Here is a 19,876-nt window from a genome sequence, read left to right as displayed (position 1 = left end):
TGGATTCTCTTACAGGCTTTGTGAGTTACGACAATCCAGTCTCATCCCAGGCCGCCATTCAGTCGATGAACGGTTTCCAAATTGGCATGAAGCGACTAAAGGTGCAGCTGAAGAGATCCAAAAATGACAGCAAGCCATATTGAATGCTTTCTCTCAATTGGACTTGGTTAGGATTTTTTTTCCCTTCTGGTAAGTGGAGTGTGAATAAGAAACTAAAACCCTGCTGCAAACCCCTACCCTCGCCTCATTCTTCCCTCTCCTTTGCGCATTACAAGATTACCACTTTGCTGGGGTCACTCCTTTTTATTCTCTGTATTAACAAACGCAAGCAGAAAACTAAAGCAACATGCAAAAGGATGTTGCTCAACTGAAACTGGATACTTGCGTTCTGTTTTTGTTTTTTTGAATTTTTCTTTTTTAAACGTAATTGTATTTGTTCATTTTAAGTTAAGGTGTCATTAGTTTGCTGTGTAAAAGTTGAGTCATAATGATGTTGCACAATGACAGCCAATTGCCAAAATATTCCCTTGATTTTCACCCCTGCTCCCACCACCACCTAATCATGCCACCTGACCCCACTCAAATTTAATCCCATCATAACCAAACCATCCCCATGGTTGCGTTCTTAAGCGCTCTGATGCGTCATGCAGAGCCTTCCAGAGAACTGCCTTTTTGAAATGAGGGTGGACAGACCATGCACCGGATAATGGCAAGAGAACAATAGCTGTTTGCCAACTGCAATTATCAATTATGTACGCAAGATCTGAGTTCACTCCAGCAGATGAGCCATTTAAAAAAAAAAAAAAAAAAGTTTTATTTATAAGTTGCCTGAAAAGTCTATTTGTGATGCTGTACCAGGAATACATTGCATACAGTAGGCTTTTACTCATTCTTTTGTTTGTTTGTTTATTTATTTATTAAACAAGAAGCTTGAATTTCTGTTCTCAACATATTTTGGAGCAAAATATAGTTTTTTACAACTCTGAATGAATTGCTTTGTAAGACGTCAGCAGTATTGCCTTGAATGGTTTTGTGAGATATTTAACTTGCCAACCTCTTGATTGGTCTCAGGACAATGTCACAACGCCACACCCTTGCTTCAGGAATGTAGTGTAGTTTATCTGAAATATTTCACCCTTTTTTTCAATTGAATATCAGAGAGCGTATGGGATCCTGCGTCGTTAACAAATACTGTGCTGAATGTGTGTGAAGGGAGGAATAATTGGGTCCTACTTTAAGTTTTAATGAACACAGCCGTTAAGGTGTCATCTGGCTTGAGTAATTTTATTCCCCACCTGTCAGATGTGTAAATTTGGCCTTCTGTCTAATGCTGCCCTTCACATGTCTTCTTTTAAGTGAGGAACGGTGACTTCAGTAGCGGCAATAACTTAGTCTCTACTCACCCATGATCTTTAACTTCAAACGAGCCTTCCGCCCCATTTAGAATATTTACATTCAATCTATTTCCTTTCTGTTTTTAGCTGTCAATTCAAGTAGAACATCAGTCCTCCTTCTAACACTAAATGGAATATCACTTGGCATTGTGGGCTTGCAGCAATCGAGTGTCCTGGAAAAGAGCAACATTGGGACTTTTCGAAGTTAACATTTGTCAGATTCATCCTAAATTATCCAATCAACTCTACTAATTACCGATGCAAAAATAATGCTCTAATTAGATATTATAATTGATTTGTATTTTATTTTTTCTCTCGTTAACCAAAATGTTTTGTAATTATTCATCATCCGCAGTTCAAGTAGTCTGCTCTACCTCTCAGAGCTGGTTAGATGAGACTACTCCCTCAAAATACTGACATCCCTGCAGATTTTTATTCCAGTGTGTGTATTTATTATTAACTAAACTCTAGCATTTCATGATTGGCGACATTAAATAAATGTTAATCACTACAACAAACACAGTAATCCCTTAGACTTCCATTAACTTAGTGTTTTTATAGAAATGGAAAGAAGCAATTGTCCAGATGTATATTACAAAACTATTATGCCCTTTTCTATTTTTATAAAGGTTTTATACTTCTCCCAAGTGTCGGGAGCTATTTATTGCCTACATTATTTCTCTGAATTGAAATGATTGAAACAATCTTCAAGTTTTTTTTGTAGAATACTAATGTGATGTTGGTTACTACATTTAAATATGGGAGGGTTAAATTACTGACCTGTGTAGCCCTATTCAAGTGTTTATAGTTAATGTGCAACAATTTTGTATCAGTTTTGGTCAGTGAGTAGGATTTGCCAGCTGCTAAAGATTTCGAAACTGTTGTCCCCTTGCATTTTAAGAATGGAATATATTATAGGGAAAATCAATATTTTACTTGAGTTCAACCTAGATATGTGCCTATTTAACTATCATTTCCATGTGCATAACAATACCACCTGAGAAAATAGGCTTAAGCAGGGTTACTGCAAGGTTAAGTCCAGGGTATTCGCTGCCATTTAAAGTAAGTCCAAAGACTGAATCTCAACTGATGGGGGGCACATAGTTGTTGTACATGAACTTAACCATCGCTTGTAAACTTTGCTGTACATCTCATACTTTTGCTTTGTATGAAAGGCATTTTGCGTAAGCGTACAGAAGTGGAATTCTTAAGAACAGCAGCAGATTATGGTAGAGAGAAGATGCCAAACACTCACAGAAAAGCTCTTTTGTTTATAATGTGAAACGGACTAATGTAGTCTTAAAGTTTTATAGCGTAAACTTTTTTACTCATTTGTTTTATAAATTGTCTTCAGTTTGTTTGCGCTGTCTTTACTTAACCTTTCTGTATTGTATTGACAAACTGCCTTTTTATTTAAAAAGAAAGTTACCTCCTTGCCACTTAAAGTACAGATACTGTACTTCACTCAGTTTTGTATTGTGCACCTCGAGAAAAGCTCCTTTGCTGTGGATGTAACTTAGTTGTATTGCATATGATGGAATTATGAACAGATTAAGCACACAATCAAGAGAAATGTTGACTGAGATTAGTTGACAATCAGCTCTCATAGATCATTATAGCAAAGCACAATTAATCTAATATTGCTGGCTCATAACCCAGGTGACTATCATTACAAGCGAAAAATTGCTATTTTTACAATCAGTAAGGACATTTTTTTTTTAAAGCACATTGGGACAGATGGTGCTAAACCCCTTGGGAGGATTATTTCCTGAAATTGGAATATTACTGATCATTTATATATTTTCTTTATATTTTTGACGACTGTATTAAAAGTCCTCAAACGTAATACTAAGTCACAAATGTTGACTGTACAGTAGTAGGCAGTCAGTGTGGTGTCTCGGTGTTGTTGTGTCCTGTAAGTTCTCACCTCAATTCTCTGTTCGCATGTTGCTTGTGTTCCCCCTCTGTCCTTTTCGCCTCTTCTATCTCACATTAAATGTTATGTGTTTAGATTTTGTATCTGGTAGTGACCCCTTCCACTCCCCATGCAAAGATAATCATTTATGATTTTCTTTTTTCTTCCCTCTCCTTTTTCCGTTGTTGCTTTAACCTAAGTTTGTCTCCCTGTTTTGTTTTATTCTAGATATCTTCGTGCCCGTTTGTTCATCGTTTGCCTAGCATGTTGATGTGACGTCAAAAGTTCATCGTCCAGTTCGTTGTCCTCTACTTCTATGACGCTTGAAATGTTCACCTTTTTGACCTTTTGTTAGCTTTTGGCGTTTATTGGAAAATGTTTTTGTTTGTTCTGTTTCTCTTTTGTCCTTTGTGCTGCCAATAGGGTGCGCTAGAAAGACTGCCAAGAAAATAAATGTATAAAGCTACATTAGTTGTTACAAGCAAAAAAGATAATCTATTTTTTCGAGAACTTACTGACATAACCACTAGATTTTTCCATATCGGTAGATATTTTTTTTTTTGTTTAATTTTGCCTTCATAGTAAACTCGTTTATTTTTCCCTTTATGTTTTGAGCGGTCTTCCTAGCGCCCCCCACACTACATTTTTGTTTTGTGTCTGAAAGCAACCAATCAATTTCTAGAAACTACTTTTGCGTGTGGGTGTTATTTCTCTTGTAAGTTCTAAGCTTTTTTTAGGATGTCTTTGGTCATATTCTGGGGATGACTTTGTAATTTTGTGTTAGGTTAGTTGGTATGAGGGTAATTTTTGGGGAGTGTCTAATGAGTGACAACGATATACACTTGAATCACCGTTTTTGTCTTTCAGTGTGTGAAGTCATCACAGGCACAATGTTTTCATTTCCTTTTGTGTGGAAATCATCCTTAGTCTGAATAATAAAATATACAAAATGAGCAGAATTGAGTTTCTTTTCAGTTATATATATTTAGCATGCACTTTTTTTTGTAACCACTGAAATCCTCAGCAAAATGTGATTGACTTTTTTTTAATAGAATAAAAAAAGTTAGGAATAAACTAGTGCCAAGCGATGCTGGTGGTCACATTTATCTCTTACACGTTGCCCTTTGAAGTTAAGATCTGGGCAACAAAAGTATGGGTTGGTTTCTTTTTCAACGTTGATGTGGTGGGTTGTACCTCGTAGGTTTTCGTGTGTTTAGACTGATTTTTAAAGACCCCTATTTTATATTAGGACTTGAGGTGAAGTTAGGTGTTGGAATTATTTGGATTTTGCTGTAGTACAAGTATTCCCTAAACTAGATAACCAGGTTATAAAGCATGTGCCCTTAAAGGCTTATTTGTTTCAACTTTGGGATTAATTCTGTTGGGTTGGGAGTGTTTTTGTGTCTCATAATAAAGGCTAAACACTACCTTTTCATGCAGTTCCTGATAAACTTTGTATTTTACTCCCAGAGAGCACAGTTTTTATTAGCATACATTGTCGTTAATATAGTTGTATTGCATTGGCACAGTGTGTAGCATGTGAAGTGATGTTTTATCTGACCTGAGTTTGCCGGATAACTTTAGGCATGTTAAATGTGTGTCGTTGTGCATTAACGTCATCAATTTGCTTTACTTATGAATCCCTACTACTGTCATCATTTCAGTGGTCCACATGTATACAAACCATTGTCTTTGCAGTAGTTAACATGGCTCCATCCCTGTTTAACATCAGGGCCCTCTTCTCAAACCAGGATTGGGTTTTAGAAATGGAACCTTTAACTACGTTATAGAACTGTCACATGTTCTGTACTCAAGAACTACCCTTTATTTTCACCATTAAAAACCACTTCTCTTGGTTATTGATCTCCCGTTGTTCAACAAAAAATATGTTGGATGGAATCTCCTTAAATGAATTGACCTGCAGAGAAAATACAGACTCATTGGATTGACTGGGCTCATTTAATTTTAATATTATGTGACAGATTGTATTTCCAGATTTGTCAGCTGCTAGGTCTGAGTTTAAATGTGATCCTAGAAAATAAACCTGTTGGATATTTTTTGCATTATTATTGGTACAAAGTGACTGATTTTCTATTTAACTTTTGGTTTCTACAGTTTCCTTTTCTACTAGAACAAAGTTATTATATTTCAATGTGATATTGAAATTCAAAAGTTCAAACATGTAGAGCTTAGTTGCCACATGACCAAACCTTAGTCTGTACAGCTGTAATATTAATTGATAAGAATGCAATTCTGTGAAGTCGCCTTTCGTTGCATAAAATTAACTTTTCTTTCTGTATATTTTTGTTTTGTTTTACAATGTTGTGATTTTGCTGTGAGACAGACATTGCTGAATTTATTAGATGGCCAAAACAGTTGCTTTTTTAATAATTTCAGTTCGATATTGTCTTTGAAATGTTTTTGATTTAAGGATAACACTTGTCTCCACAGGCGTGAAGCTAAGTGCACACTCAATAAGCAGTCGTTTTGTGAGCCAAAATTGTGATCCCTATTTGGTTGGTTTGTTTATGTACAATTAAAATGTTTAAAAAATTCATATTAAAATGGTCTATTTGCCCTTTTTTCGAAAGGAAATATTAAGGCATAATGTGTTGAAATATGTGAGTCAACTAGAAAAGCTCAATTTATTTTTGCTTGCATCAAAGTACATTTTATGGTAGGGTACACAGCTGACAGATCTCTGAGAGCCTGTCATGCCTCAACTGCAAGTGTAGCTAAATTCTTTAGATGGGGACACCTGCTGGTATCTTTATTTACTGCAATTTGTAAAAGCAGGAAACCTTTTCCATATAGGCCTAAGGTAGGCCCGTTCACCTGCTGGGTGTTTGACGACCCTACGTGGCATGAGAATAGCCTCCATTATGATTACCATTGGACAACCTAGAGAGGCCTGGCACGCAAGGCTTGACTGGCGGGTGATAAGGGCTTGAAATTAAGTATCGTGAAGCTACTGCCACCTCTCACGAAGTCACCTAATGTCTTCCTAGTGCCATAAAATACCACCATGAATTAACATGGACTGTCAATGAAGACAAGATTTTTTTTTAAGGCGGCAAACTGCCAACGTGTTCCCGTCACGTGACACGTACATAACATAGACTTAGTGTTCGCGTTGTGACACGTCATGTAGACGTGGTGTTCACGTTGTGTAACACGTCACAGTTCAAAGCAAACTGACACATCTTACCATGAACGCAGTAATGTCTACGTGTGTTACGCGTCACGTTAGTTTAAGTGTCTGTTTAGTTTATTATTAAAGATCTCACCATGAATGCCTTATAAATGTGCATGATTTCTGAAATAGGCATACCGCCTCAATACAAAAATTATTTTGGTAGTTGATATCGCAGCCAGCCACCATTACTGTGTAGATATGCCTATTTCTCAAGTCAGTACGGACACAAGGGCTTCTTTGTTGGAGGTAGCCCTATTCAGAAATAAGAGGTAGCTTGGTCTCAAAAAAACTCAGAACTCTGCAATCTCCGACTTCAGTGTGTTCAAGACAACTGGGAACTTGAACTAAAACGAGCTCGGACTGGGATATATTTTTTGGAACAGTCATCCAACTCGGAATTCCATTTCAGAAACTCTGGCATCTCTTTGACCTGAAAATCAGTGTCATGATTTGACCTTGTTTTTTCCCCACTTCCCAGTTTACCGGATTAACAAACACAATCACTGTCACCATGCAATCCTTAGGCTATACATTTCTGTGGAGATGTCTTATGGTTAAAAACAGGGTTCGAATTGAAGGGGTATATGAGGATAAAGGCCTAACCCTTGTTATACCTTGGGGTTTTAAATCAAATCAAATCAAATGTATTTATATAGCCCTTCGTACATCAGCTGATATCTCAAAGTGCTGTACAGAAACCCAGCCTAAAACCCCAAACAGCAAGCAATGCCACCGTGCTTCTACACCTGCAAGGAATAACTCCCTAGAAAGGCCAAAACCCAAGAAGAAACCTAGAGAGGAACCAGGCTATGTGGGGTGGCCAGTCCTCTTCTGGCTGTGCCGGGTGGAGATTATAACAGAACATGGCCAAAATGTTCATAAATGACCAGCATGGACAAATAATAATAATCACAGGCATAACAGTTGAAACTGGAGCAGCAGCACAGCCAGGTGGACTGGGGAGAGCAAGGAGTCATCATGTCAGGTAGTCCTGAGGCATGGTCCTAGGGCTCAGGTCCTCCGAGAGAGAGAAAGAAAGAGCGAAAGAGAGAATTAGAGAGAGCATACTTAAATTCACACAGGACACCGATTAGAACAGGAGAAGTACTTCAGATATAACAAACTGACCCTAGCCCCCCGACACATAAACTACTGCAGCATAATACTGGAGGCTGAGACAGGAGGGGTCAGGAGACACTGTGGCCCCATCTGATAACACCCCCAGACAGGGCCAAACAGGAAGGATATAACCCCACCCACTTTGCCAAAGCAAAGCCCCCACACCACTAGAGGGATATCTTCAACCACCAACTTACCATCCTGAGACAAGGCCGAGTATAGCCCACAAAGATCTCTGCCACGGCACAACCCAAGGGGGGGCTTTTAGTCTGGGTTTCTGTACAGCACTTTGAGATATCAGCTGATGTACGAAGGGCTATATAAATTGATTTGATTTGATTTATAGAGACGGGCAGAAAGCATATGCGACCCCTTATTTGCTTAACCTTAGGAAGACAACGGTCCAGATTATATAAAGCGATCTACGATTATTTCCACAGTCTATCGAAGGTCTTGCTCAGCCTCAACATCACAGGAAAATGTGGTTTGTTTAGTAAATGCTCAGCCATTTAAAATATTAGTGGAAGGCTATGCCTACAGCAAAATACCAAAAAGTTAGAATTGTTATGGGTCTATGCATAGACCAAACAGTTTAACTGATAAAAACATTTATTATTCAGGAGTATCCAATTGAATCAGGTTATTCATTTCAGTGCAGTTGCGTTCTTTTGCATGACCTTAGCCTAAACCGAACTGAAAACGGCTGTTTTGATCACAGATCATGATGAAGCCTGAACATTTCAGTTGTTTGTCATTGATTTAGCCCACAATCACCCACAGATTTGATACACAAAAGCCTGACTAGAATCCTGTCTTTCCCCCCCATGTCATATTTGTTTCCAATTAGGCTAAATGTATTCCTATTAATAAGCTTTTGTTTTCCAATTAATTTGCATAGGCTAACCATTGCAATTAACATTATTTACCACAATCTGCTTTTTATGAATAAACAGGCATCGGGGGTTAATGTTACTTACAAAGTCAGCTAATTTCCACTCCATTCATAAGCAAATACATTTGATTCATACACTGGCTTGTCTGGCTGGCATGTTTTCTTTTAAGCAGGCCTTTGCTTATCTAGTAGTCCTCTATTATGATTTTAAAATCATAGCTCATTAGTACACCCTTGTGGTTAAATATATATCTATTATATGTCCTATGTTACAACAATGTTGAACTAACAAATACCATCAAGGGATACGTTACAATTTACTCCGCGATGCGTTGTGCCTAAGAACAGCCCTTAGTCGTGGTATTTTGTCCATAAACCACACCCCATCGTGCCTTATTGCTTAAAAATACCACGGCTGTCAGCCAATCAGCATTCAGGGCTCGAACCACCCTGTATATAAATATATGTAACTCACTATACTATCAGTTTCAATTTCGAAAGTTATTTTAGGTCTATGCAAAACAATGCTACAACCATTACATGAATCACTAACATGTAAACTGACATGGACTAAAAACAGGTAGCCTAGCGCTAGCTAGCGCTAATCCAAGCTAAATTTGGTTAGCATCAAGATAGCGAACTGTTAAATGATATTTTCATACAAAAACAAAGGGAACGTGGGAAAAGAAGTACAGAAAGTTCAGACGCCATCTTAATCCCTTCTTTTAGGGATTAAGAGAACTCCATTACTTACAATGGGGAAAATACCAACCAGTTTTTCACTTGGTTAAAACTGCCTTCAAACCTCACCAAACTCATGGACTATGTAACTAACCATGTTACCTCAATATTTTAAGTCATATTGCACTTTTGTTATGACTTTCATGAACATGCAGGCGCCATGCAGACGTTAGTAAGGCATTGATATGACGACATGTTAGTTACACGCAGGCATAATGCAGTTGTTAATAAGGCGTTGGTGTCATGTTAGTCAGACGTTCAATGGTAGGCGACAGCCACACAGTGGTAAGGATTAATTATGTCTCATATCACCCCCCACACCAGACAATGGAAACAGGAGACAAAGGGCTGTGAGACATGGGTCTAATTCTGGACACATGAAAAGTGGGATGTATACGGCGGGTACAGGGCAACAGAAGACGAACAGCAGAGGGGCTAATGACCTTGGAGATGGGGAAAGGGCCGATAAACCACGGGGAGAGTTTGCGCGATTCCACCCACAGGGGCAGATCCTGGGTGTTCTGCCTGAGACGATACTGGGGAGCCGGGGTCCTGTGGTGATCCCCTTGTCGCCGATACCTGGAGGTGGTCTTGAGAAGGGCCGACCGGGGTCGACGACGACAGCGGCGGACAAACAAGTGGGCTCCCGGGAAACTGGGGAGACGGCGCTGCTAACAGCTGGGTTACTGAGGGGCTGGGAGTTTACCTTTGTGGTAGGCTGCCTAATAGACAACCCGCGGAATTGCTCCAGCAATGTGTTCGGCCAAGGTCTCCTCGTGCCTTTCAATGGTGGCTCCTTGGGAGGAGATGGCGTTGCGGTGCTGGTCCGAGTCTGCTGGGTCAGTCATGGCCAGTTCGTACTATCACATTTCAGGCAAGACCCAGATGCAGACAGTGTCAAAGTAACAAAGGTTTATTACTAATACAGGAGCAGGCAAAATTACAGGTCAGGGGTAGGCAGAGGTCAGTAATCCAGATAGGGTTCAAAAGGTCCAGAACAGCAGGCAGTCTCAAGGTCAGAGCAGGCAGGGGTCAATAATCCAGTATGGTGTGGCAAGGTACAGAACGGCAGGCAGACTCAGGGCAGGCAAAAACCGGGAAAATTTTTGAAAACAGGAACTAGAACAGACAGGAGCAAGGGGAAAACAAAACAAATTGACAAACAAACTCACAAAACAAAACGAACTGACAACAGACAAATAGGGAACACAGGTATAAGTACACTGGGGATAATGAGGGGGGTGGAGACAGGCTGTTACCCTACAGAGTCCCAGGACAGCAGCACAATTAGACCCAACCAAATCATGAGAAAACAAAAAGATAACTACTTGACACATTGGAAAGAATTAACAAAAAAACAGAGCAAACTAGAATGCTATTTGGCCCTACACAGAGAGTACACAGCGGCAGAATACCTGACCACTGTGACTGACCCAAAATTAAGGAAAGCTTTGACTATGTACAGACTCAGCGAGCATAGCCTTGCTATTGAGAAAGGCCGCCGTAGGCAGACATGGCTCTCAAGAGAAGACAGGCTATGTGCTCACTGCCCACAAAATGAGGTGGAAACTGAGCTGCACTTCCTAACCTCCTGCCCAATGTATGACCATATTAGAGAGACATATTTCCCTCAGATTACACAGATCCACAAAGAATTTGAAAACAAATCCAACTTTGAAAAACTCCCATATCTACTGGGTGAAATTCCACAGTGTGCCATCAGAGCAGCAAGATTTGTGACCTGTTGCCACGAGAAAAGGGCAACCAGTGAAGAACACGCACCATTGTAAATACAACCCATATCTATGCTTATTTATTTTATCTTGTGTCCTTTACCATTTGTACATTATTAAAACACTGTATATATATATATATATATAATATGACATTTGTAATGTCTTTATTGTTTTGAAACTTCTGTATGTGTGATGTCTACTGTTAATTTATATTGTTTATTTCACTTTATATATTATCTACCTCACTTGCTTTGGCAATGTTAACACATGTTTCCCATGCCAATAAAGCCCTTGAATTGAATTGAATTGAATTGACAGGCACAAAGACAGGTGAAACATCAGGGTGTGACAGGACAGGTATGTCAAAGGTTGCAGCACTGGATTCTGCTTCTGTTAGTTATTATAAATATCTCTGCCAATGTACATAAAAAAAAGATGTCACACAATCTTGACAAGGAAATGGCCATTCAATACAGTAATATTAAACTGTAAATAGACAATTCACAGCCATCTCTGTGTTTTGGCACCCCACTGTGACTTTCATTATTTGACCAACTGGTAGTCCCCCCTAAAAAACAATGAGCTGTTGCTTTTCCACAGAGTTGTCTCCAGACACTGTGTTCTGTTTGTTTTTGCCAAAGTGTTGAGAGGCTTGGAAAAGTCCTCACGGGAACCTACAAAAATATAGTTTTTAATGTATTTATTTTGGAATAAAAAGTATGCCTTATCAAATCACATGCTTCGTAAACAACAGGGGTAGACGAACAGTGAAATGCTTATTACGGAACCTTCCAAACAATTCAAGAAAAAATGAAATTGTAGAAAAAATGAAAATAAATCAAATGACCACTGTGTACCAGTACTAAGTCGATGTGCAGGGGTATGAGGTAAATGAGGTAGATTTAAGCAGTAAGGCACGAGGGGGTGTGATATATGGCCAATATACCATGGCTAAGGGCTGTTCTTGTGCACAACGCATCACGGAGTGCTTGGAAACAGCCCTTAGCCATGGTATATTGGCCATATACCACAAACCCCTGAGGTGCCTTATTGCTATTATAAACTGGTTACCAACGTAATTACAGCAGTAAAAATTAATGTTTTGTCATACCTGTGGTATACAGTCTGATATACCAAGGCTGTCAGCCAATCAGCATTCAGGGCTCGAACCACCCAGTTTATAAATGTGCATATAAGTAGGGATAAAGTGGCTAGCAACAGGATAGATACGGAGTATGTGATGAGTCAAACAGATTAGTGCAAAAAGGGTCAACGCGGATATTCCAGGTAGCTATTGGTAAACTATTTAGCAGTCTTATAGTTTTGGGGTAGAAGCTGTCCGGGGCCCTGTTGGTTCCAGACTGCGTGCATCAGTACCGCTTGCTGTGCGGTAGCAGAGAGAACAGTTTATGACTTGAGTAGCTGGCGTCTTTGACAATCTAAGATTATTAATGGTATATGTTATTCTTTAGGTATGTGGCATTTCTCATTTATTCACACTTATTTCTGCCTTACACTACATTGATGTATTCAATACAAATTTTGCACAAAAAAACTAGTGAAATGTTGGGGTCTTAAAGCTGCAATATGTAATTTTTGGGGCGATGACCAAATTCACATAGAAATGTGCGTTATACATCTAATTGAAAGCGGTAGATATGTTTTATGTGCGCTGTTTATATGCCTCCTATTCTTAAATGTAATGAGTTTTTTTTCTTTTAATTTCGGTTTTGTACACCAGCTTCAAACAGCTGAAAATACACTATTTTTGGTTATGGGAAATATATTTCACACGGTTTAGATGGTACAATACATCTCTACACTATACTTGCTTGTTTTGTCACATTGCATGAAATTAGGCGATCTATTAGAATTTTAGCAAGCAGGAAATGTCGGAGCGACATCTGTATGGTCATTGTGCATCTTCAATTTCCTAATAACAATTTTTAAATGGAACTGTTTTTATTTGATAGGAATCCGGGGAATGCAATGACTGTAACACCTAATATTGATAGGCAAGATGGCGCTGACTTTGAGAAGTGGATATCTGGAGATGCTGAGAACGTGTTGGAGATTACAAGCACGTCATGTGAAAATTCCTGTTCTTAATCAAATGGGTAGGTTGTTCACCCTTATGTCGACAAATCTAAACTGGTCAAGTTATCCGTGCGATGTATTATCTCTGGAATAGATCAAGCTAAATGTGCACATCAGCTAACCATTAGCCGGTTAGGCTACATCTCACAAGCTTGATGAGTATGTTGTGTTGAAATCCAAAGGCAAAACAGCAGCTTTCATTAATATGTCTCACGTGTTTAAAATATGTCGCAATTTAATGTATTGAGCAACATCTTGGTGTGTAAATAATTTATAGCCAGTGAATAGCTACACAACAAGCTTGTATTTCAGACAATGAATATGATCAATCTCTCCCAGAGTGAATTAATTCACTGAATAATCTGTCATTCAGGACTTCTGTATCCTGCAATAGCACGTCATCGAAGTTCTCAGAGCAAATTACCATCAAGGTACAGTATATCCACTCAACTTCATAATGTAAAATGATTATGTATTACTTCATACTTCATATTGATTCTAGATTACAATTCATTCTGTGTGATGTCAGATCTCAAATCATTTAAAGAGAACACCTTCACCCACCTAAAATATGATAGAATCAAAATAACGCAATTTTGGCTCATGTTCCCCAGCAGTTATGTACCACCGACATCCTTATCCAGACCACCGTGGCCAGAAGTGTCCTATATCAGCAGTGACGAAGAGGAGAGGCAGCACAAAGGTGGGGGAAAGGATGACCGATGTACACTGATTGTTGCTTTCTGAATGCTTTCTTAGTTTTGATCAAGCAAAACCTACATTAAACACACATCAAAGACTATTTATGTGAAATAATTGTCCTTTAAAACATTTTAACACAGGCCTATTTTGTAGTGAAAGAGACATACAATTTCAGCCTAGGACTAAATCAATCTTTAGATTCAGTGCTTTTGTAATTTACTGTGTCTGAACGATCACTCTCCCATTGCCTTTCAGTGGTTCTAGAACATGTGAACACCCTTCTTGCAAAGGAAGACTATGGAAGGCTTTTTGCAGTTGTCCATTTTGCAAGTCGACAGTGGAAAGTGACAAATGAAGACCTGATCCTCATTGAAAACCACATTGATGCTGAATGTGGTGACAGGATTAGACTTGAGAAGGTCTGTGTGCTTTATATTCTTAGTGTCATTACTATTTGGAAGGGACACATTTTCCACACATGCCAAATCTTTTTAGCCTTGTCCCAGTTCTTTTTATGCTCTTACCAACTCCATTGCTGTCATTGTCAACCCAAACATCTGTAAATTATTTTATGTATTTTACTAAATTACAGTTCTCAACCACAACATATTTTCACTTGTCCTATTTTTGCCACTCAAATAAGTCACAAATAAGTCTGCAATGTTGGTAGACCCTAGCATCAAGGCTGCACTTTTTTTATGGCCAAATCCTTCCATCTAATAGGTGCTGCTGGTTGGTGGAGAAGAGTTCACGCTGATTGGGAGGCCCCTACTCGGGTAACTTTCTAGTTCTATATTATCTCAACTGGGTGGGGGGATTATGCATGTTTGGGTTTTGAATGTATGTAGTAAGGCGTAGAATATACTGCTCTAATTTTGTCATATTTCTAACAGTCATTTCCCCTCTTTTCACATGTAGTCGTAATTTGGTCAGAGTAGAGGCAACTGTCATTGAGAAGACTGAATCCTGGCCCAAAGTTCACATGCGGTTCTGGAAAAGACACAGATACCAGAAGAAAAGAAGTATTTAGTTTTTTTACATGTTTTTCCTGATATTTAAACAATGAAGTTAAAATAATATTTGAACCTTGTGTAATGTACAAATCAAAGCTAGCAACAACACTATTCCTTTATTCCCTTAATATTCCTATGGCACGTAAATGAAATGTTTTAAATTGGGAAACAATCTAAACAACAATACTCTAATGTAAATGTCAAGTATAATTTCCCTGGGAGAATTGTCAGCATGAACAAGTGTGTAAAAGCTGCAAGAGTTTGTGTGGGAAAGTGACACATTTTAAGGTAGTTTTTTGTTTTGCTTTGTTACATTACAGCCTTATTATAAAATTGGTTAAATATTCCCCCCCCTCAATCTACACACAATACCCCGTAATGACAATAACCGGTTTCTAGACATTAGTGCAAATTTAGTAAAAATGATCAACTGAAATATAACATTTAAATAAGAATTCAGACCCTTTACTCAGTACTTTGTTGAAGCTCCATTGGCAGCGATTACAGCCTCGAGTCTTCTTGGGTATTGACGCTACAAGCTTGGCACATCTGTATTTGGGGAGTTTCTCCTAATCTTCTCTGCAGATCCTCAAACTCTGTCAGGTTGGATTGGGAACGTTGCTGTGCAGCTATTTTCAGGTCTCTCCAGAGATGTTCAAGTCTGGGTTCTGGCTGGGCCGCTCAAGGATTTTAAGACTTGTCCTGATGCTCTCCTGCATTGTCTTTGCTGAGTGCTTAGGGTCTTTGTCCTGTTGGAAAGTGAACCTTTGCTCCAGAGCAAGTTTTCATCAAGGATCTCTCTACTTTGCTCTGTTCATCCTGACTAGTCTCCCAGTCCCTGCTGCTGAAAAACATCCCCACAGCATGATGCCTCCACCACGCTTCACCAATTTGGGGCTCCCGAGTGGCACAGCATCTCAGTGCTAAAGGCATCACTACAGAACCTGGCTTGCTTCCAGGCTGTATCACAATCGGCCGTGATTGGAAGTCCCATACGGCGGCACACAATTGGCCCAGCGTTTGGCTGGGGTAGGCTGTGATTGTAAATAATGTGTTCTTAACTGACGTGCCTAGTTAAATAAAGGTTAAATACAAATAAATAAATGTGGGGATGGTGCCAGGTTTTGTCCAGGCGTGTCGCTTGGCATTCAGGCCAAAGAGTTCAATCTTGCTTTCATCAGACCAGAGAATCTTGTTTCTCATGGTCTGAGAGTCTAGGTGCCTTTTGGCAAACGTACTGAGGAGATGCTTCCATCTGGCCACTCTACCATAAAGGCCTGATTGGTAGAGTGTTGCAGAGATGGTTGGGTTTCTGAAAGATTCTCCCATCTCCACAGAGGAACTCTGGAGCTCTGTCAAAGTGACCATCGTGTTCTTGGTCACCTCCCTGACCAAGGCACTTCTACCCCAATTGCTCAGTTTGGCCGGGCGACCAGCTCTAGGAAGTGTCTTGGTGGTTCCAAACTTCTTCCATTTAAGAATTATGGAGGCCACTGTGTTCTTGTGGACCTTCATTGCTGCAGACATTTTTTGTTCCCCTTCCCCAGATCTGTGCCTCGACACAATCCTGTCTCTGAACTCTACGGACAATTCTTTCAACCTCATGGCTTGGTTTTTGCTCTGACATGCACTGTCAACTGTGGGACATTATATAGACAGGTGTGTACCTTTCCAAATCATGTCCAATCAATTGAATTGACCACAGGTGGACTACAGGTGGACTAGAAACATCTCATTGATGATCAATGGAAACAGGATGCACCTGAGCTCAATTTCGAGTCGCATAGCAAAGGGTCCGAATACTTATGTAAATAAGGTATTTCTGTTTTAGATTTTTTTTTTTATACATGTTCAAAAATGTCTAAACTCTGATTTTGCTTTGTCATTATGCGGTATTGTGTGTAGATTGAGGGAAGACATAATTTAATCAATTTTACAGTAGGGCTGTAACGTAACAAAATGTGGGAAAAGTCATGGTGTCTGACTACTTTCTGAATACACTGTAGTTGGGTGATCACTTGATCATCAATTCTAAGATTATCTTTTTAGATTCAGTGAATGACCTGAATTCCTCTGTCCACACATGCCAATTACTGGTCAAGTATAATTTGATATTGTTTTCTTGGAGTAAACAGGAACATTAAATCTTTCCAGAGAGTGGAAATTCCCCAGGATATCACAACAGAAAAGAGGCACACTTGAGGCCTTGCGTTGTAATAGCATTTTTTGATTCATTAAATGTTCAAACATTCTAAATTATATTCATCCTCTGAAGTAAATTCTGTAAAACCAGTATGAATAACCTGACAGTGTGTGTTTCAGAATAATGTCGCGTACGTGTGGCTGCTGCAAGACTAACTATTGTCTTTTTTCCTTTTTCAGTTATTGTGCAACCACAAACAGTGCTTCGGATCAACACAATTGAAGTTGCTCCCAGATTGACATGATGGTATATGTTTTGAATTGTAAATAAACTTTTGGCCAATGAATGTGCCACTGAAATTTGGAACACATGCTCAGTTGAAAATATAGTTATGGACAACATTTGGTATCTTTCAAGTGAATCTTTGTAAATGTGCCTTTTTATGTAATCAGATGTGTTGTATAAGTACAATTTAAGCAAACTGTCATAGGTCAATTGTTTATGAATCTGTTATGAAATTGGTGAAATCCAGGTGCAGTTTCTCACCTATATGACAAATAGCCATAGGACACCTATGCTATCATGTTGCACAGCGGAGAAACCTAGCTTGAAGACAGCAAAGAAGGATAACATAATATAGTAAGTGAAAATCTGGGACACGTGTGTTTTCACACTTGGTCCCTTTCAGCCAAGTTTTGTGAACTCGGTGTGGTTCGCTTAATTTTTTTTGCAGTGTGAATACTCCAAAATAACTCAGCGGCTATGATTTGGGTATTCACAGGGGAAATGTGAAGCATGTTGTTTTGGCAGCGTGCCTCTCTAGAATAGCTGTGTTAGTGCTCTATAGGGAAAAAAAATCATTGACACTTCTGTTTTCACGATGACAGTCAAATCAGCATTGAAAAAAAGGCGTACGTTTACATTTTTTTCCACGTGAGCGAGTCTGACCACAAGTCAGAGACTATGATGACACATCAAATCTGTTTGATGGATCGCGGGAAAAGAGAAGGAATATTCCTTTGTAGGCTGCAGTCCAAGCTATGTCTTCCAGTGGTGCGACTGCTGTCGGCATCCAAATACTATCCAACTTGAATAAACGCTTGGAGGTAATGATGAAAGCAGAGGTGTAGTCTACGGTGACACGGATATCACTTATTATTGATATCTACATAGTGCATTGATGTAATCTAATTCATGCTGATAAAAAAATACATCCATAGGCCTAATGGACACATGCTCAAACTCGCACAATTTTGAGAGACTTAAAGGGGCAATCTGTAGTTGCTACATCCATTGTGGGACTGATATATATATATATATATATATATATCCAATGATTCTTGAATAATATAATTTATAAATGCCTCATGAGCTTAGTTCAACTGTCACACTCCATGAGAACCCAAAATATAAGCTTGTTTTTCTCCAATATTTGTAAACATTGTAAATGTAAGCAAACACTGTATAGCCTCATAATATGGTTAAAATAATAATTTTGATATCATGGATGGTCAGACCTTACATCCATAGCTATGTCAATTAATCTGAGAGTGGTTACATTTCTCCAGGCCCATCCCTCAGTTTGTTTTACCAAAACAGAGACGGGGCGGCCGTTTTGTTATTGTTTCATCTGTAGATTTGTCCTTTAAACAGCTGCATATTATCAAGATATCAATGTGTCACAAACAAAAAGGTAAACAACAGGTCTATAGCAAACGCAGCATATGGCATTCATTTTTCACATGTAAATAGGAATTTTCAGTAGTGCTCAAAGCATGCCATTCCATGAGCGCAGCATTTATTTTTCAACTTGAATCAATGAGCCTCCATGACAACATGATCATAAACAGGGCTGGCAAATAAGTCCTTAGTTTTGGGATTATGCTCAGGGAAAACAATTTGGCTAATCTATGCTTCCATATTTCCAAGTCCTATTCTTAAAGACCAAAGGGTTTATTATTTATTGGAATGACTGGAATTCTGATAGACTTTGTTTTTTAATGTAAAGATATAATTTAATTGTATTATTATATTTAGTAGAAATCAATGGGTTTACAAGAAGCCTACATAACCAACCTATACAGTAAAAGTTGACATCCATATATGGCCAGCTATGTAAACTTTAACATAGATTTATCCTGCAATGGATGTAATTCAATTGGTAACATATATATTTGCCTTCTTCTAATGCCTCTTAAGGGGAAAGTCATCTAACAGTAACTGAATGTAATCAGGTTACATTGCTGAGTTTAGGTAATCCAAATGTTACATTACTGATTACAATATTGGACAGGTAACTAGTAACTGTAACGGATTACATTTAGAAAGTAACCTACACAGCCCTGTGAACAAAATAAATATCAAAAGCATCTAGAAATAAAATGTTGCAGTAATCATGTGACTAAAATGAAAATTCTGCAGATGTTCTTAATTTAGTAGACAGAGAGTATATTTTTGAAAGTAGAAGAGGCAGGTGTATTTGATCTTTCCTCAAGATCAATCTTTAAGGCAGTAGAAAGCATTACCTGCTTATTAATGTTTCAGTATATTCTTTGAATGCCACAAACAACGCCTACTCTCTGAAGTACTGCAAATGCACAGAAAATAATATGGAACTTAATTGGTCCAATCAAATATTACTGTTAACCATATTCTCCTATATATAAGTATATGAGGCTTCATACATGCATCACAGTTTAGGACTTTTGAGTTAAAGGGGGCTTTAAAAGGATCCTGCAGAATGTTTTTATTAATTTGTTAAACCTGATACAAGCCTTTACGATTAGGGGCACCTGCAATAGAAATGGCTTCTAAAGGTGCTTTGATGATGATGTTAATACACATGGAAAGATTAATAGTTGTGAAGACCAGGGAGAAGATGACTAAACAAAGCTTATGGGTGCTATTGAACAAAGATATAAATGCAAC

At 38.7% G+C, this 19,876-nt stretch overlaps 2 protein-coding genes across 41 annotated transcripts in view; both read left to right on the top strand.

The window, feature by feature from the left end:
• LOC112263494 (CUGBP Elav-like family member 1) overlaps positions 1–5,874 on the top strand; it is a 44,472-nt gene extending 38,598 nt beyond the window's left edge. For 38 of the 39 annotated variants that reach the window (XM_042330790.1, XM_042330796.1, XM_024439817.2 and 35 more), the window contains one exon: positions 16–5,874. In XM_042330790.1, the coding sequence (XP_042186724.1) occupies positions 16–143 (128 nt within the window). In that variant the 3' untranslated portion in view covers positions 144–5,874. The remainder of the gene's footprint in view (positions 1–15) is intronic. The other variant, XM_024439815.2, reaches the window with a different exon arrangement.
• A 7,092-nt stretch (positions 5,875–12,966) lies between these two features.
• On the top strand, positions 12,967–17,307 carry mrpl21 (mitochondrial ribosomal protein L21). 2 transcript variants are annotated; one of them, XM_024399158.2, is made up of 7 exons: positions 12,967–13,110; positions 13,464–13,521; positions 13,708–13,793; positions 14,048–14,211; positions 14,516–14,568; positions 14,711–14,814; positions 17,188–17,307. In XM_024399158.2, exons 1-7 carry the CDS (start codon positions 13,014–13,016, stop codon positions 17,250–17,252), a joined length of 627 nt encoding a protein of 208 aa, XP_024254926.1. In that variant the 5' UTR covers positions 12,967–13,013; the 3' UTR covers positions 17,253–17,307. The 2 variants fall into 2 exon arrangements, with proteins under 2 accessions (XP_024254926.1, XP_024254925.1); XM_024399157.2 differs by having other exon boundaries at positions 13,705–13,793.
• Positions 17,308–19,876: the final 2,569 nt, after the last annotated feature.

Source organism: Oncorhynchus tshawytscha, linkage group LG12, assembly GCF_018296145.1.
Source record: "Oncorhynchus tshawytscha isolate Ot180627B linkage group LG12, Otsh_v2.0, whole genome shotgun sequence".
Lineage (NCBI taxonomy): Eukaryota > Metazoa > Chordata > Actinopteri > Salmoniformes > Salmonidae > Oncorhynchus > Oncorhynchus tshawytscha.
Note: the sequence above shows the minus strand (reverse complement) of the source record. Positions and strands in the feature narration are given on the sequence as shown.

Bases quoted from the DNA above. Each gene is read 5' to 3' on its own strand.
- mrpl21 (XM_024399157.2), top strand. From the start codon at position 13,014: ATGGCGCTGACTTTGAGAAGTGGATATCTGGAGATGCTGAGAACGTGT. The intron at 13,522-13,704 runs GTACAGTATATC...CATGTTCCCCAG, and splicing joins CAGAGCAAATTACCATCAAG to CAGTTATGTACCACCGACAT. The intron at 14,569-14,710 runs GTAACTTTCTAG...TTTCACATGTAG, and splicing joins ATTGGGAGGCCCCTACTCGG to TCGTAATTTGGTCAGAGTAG.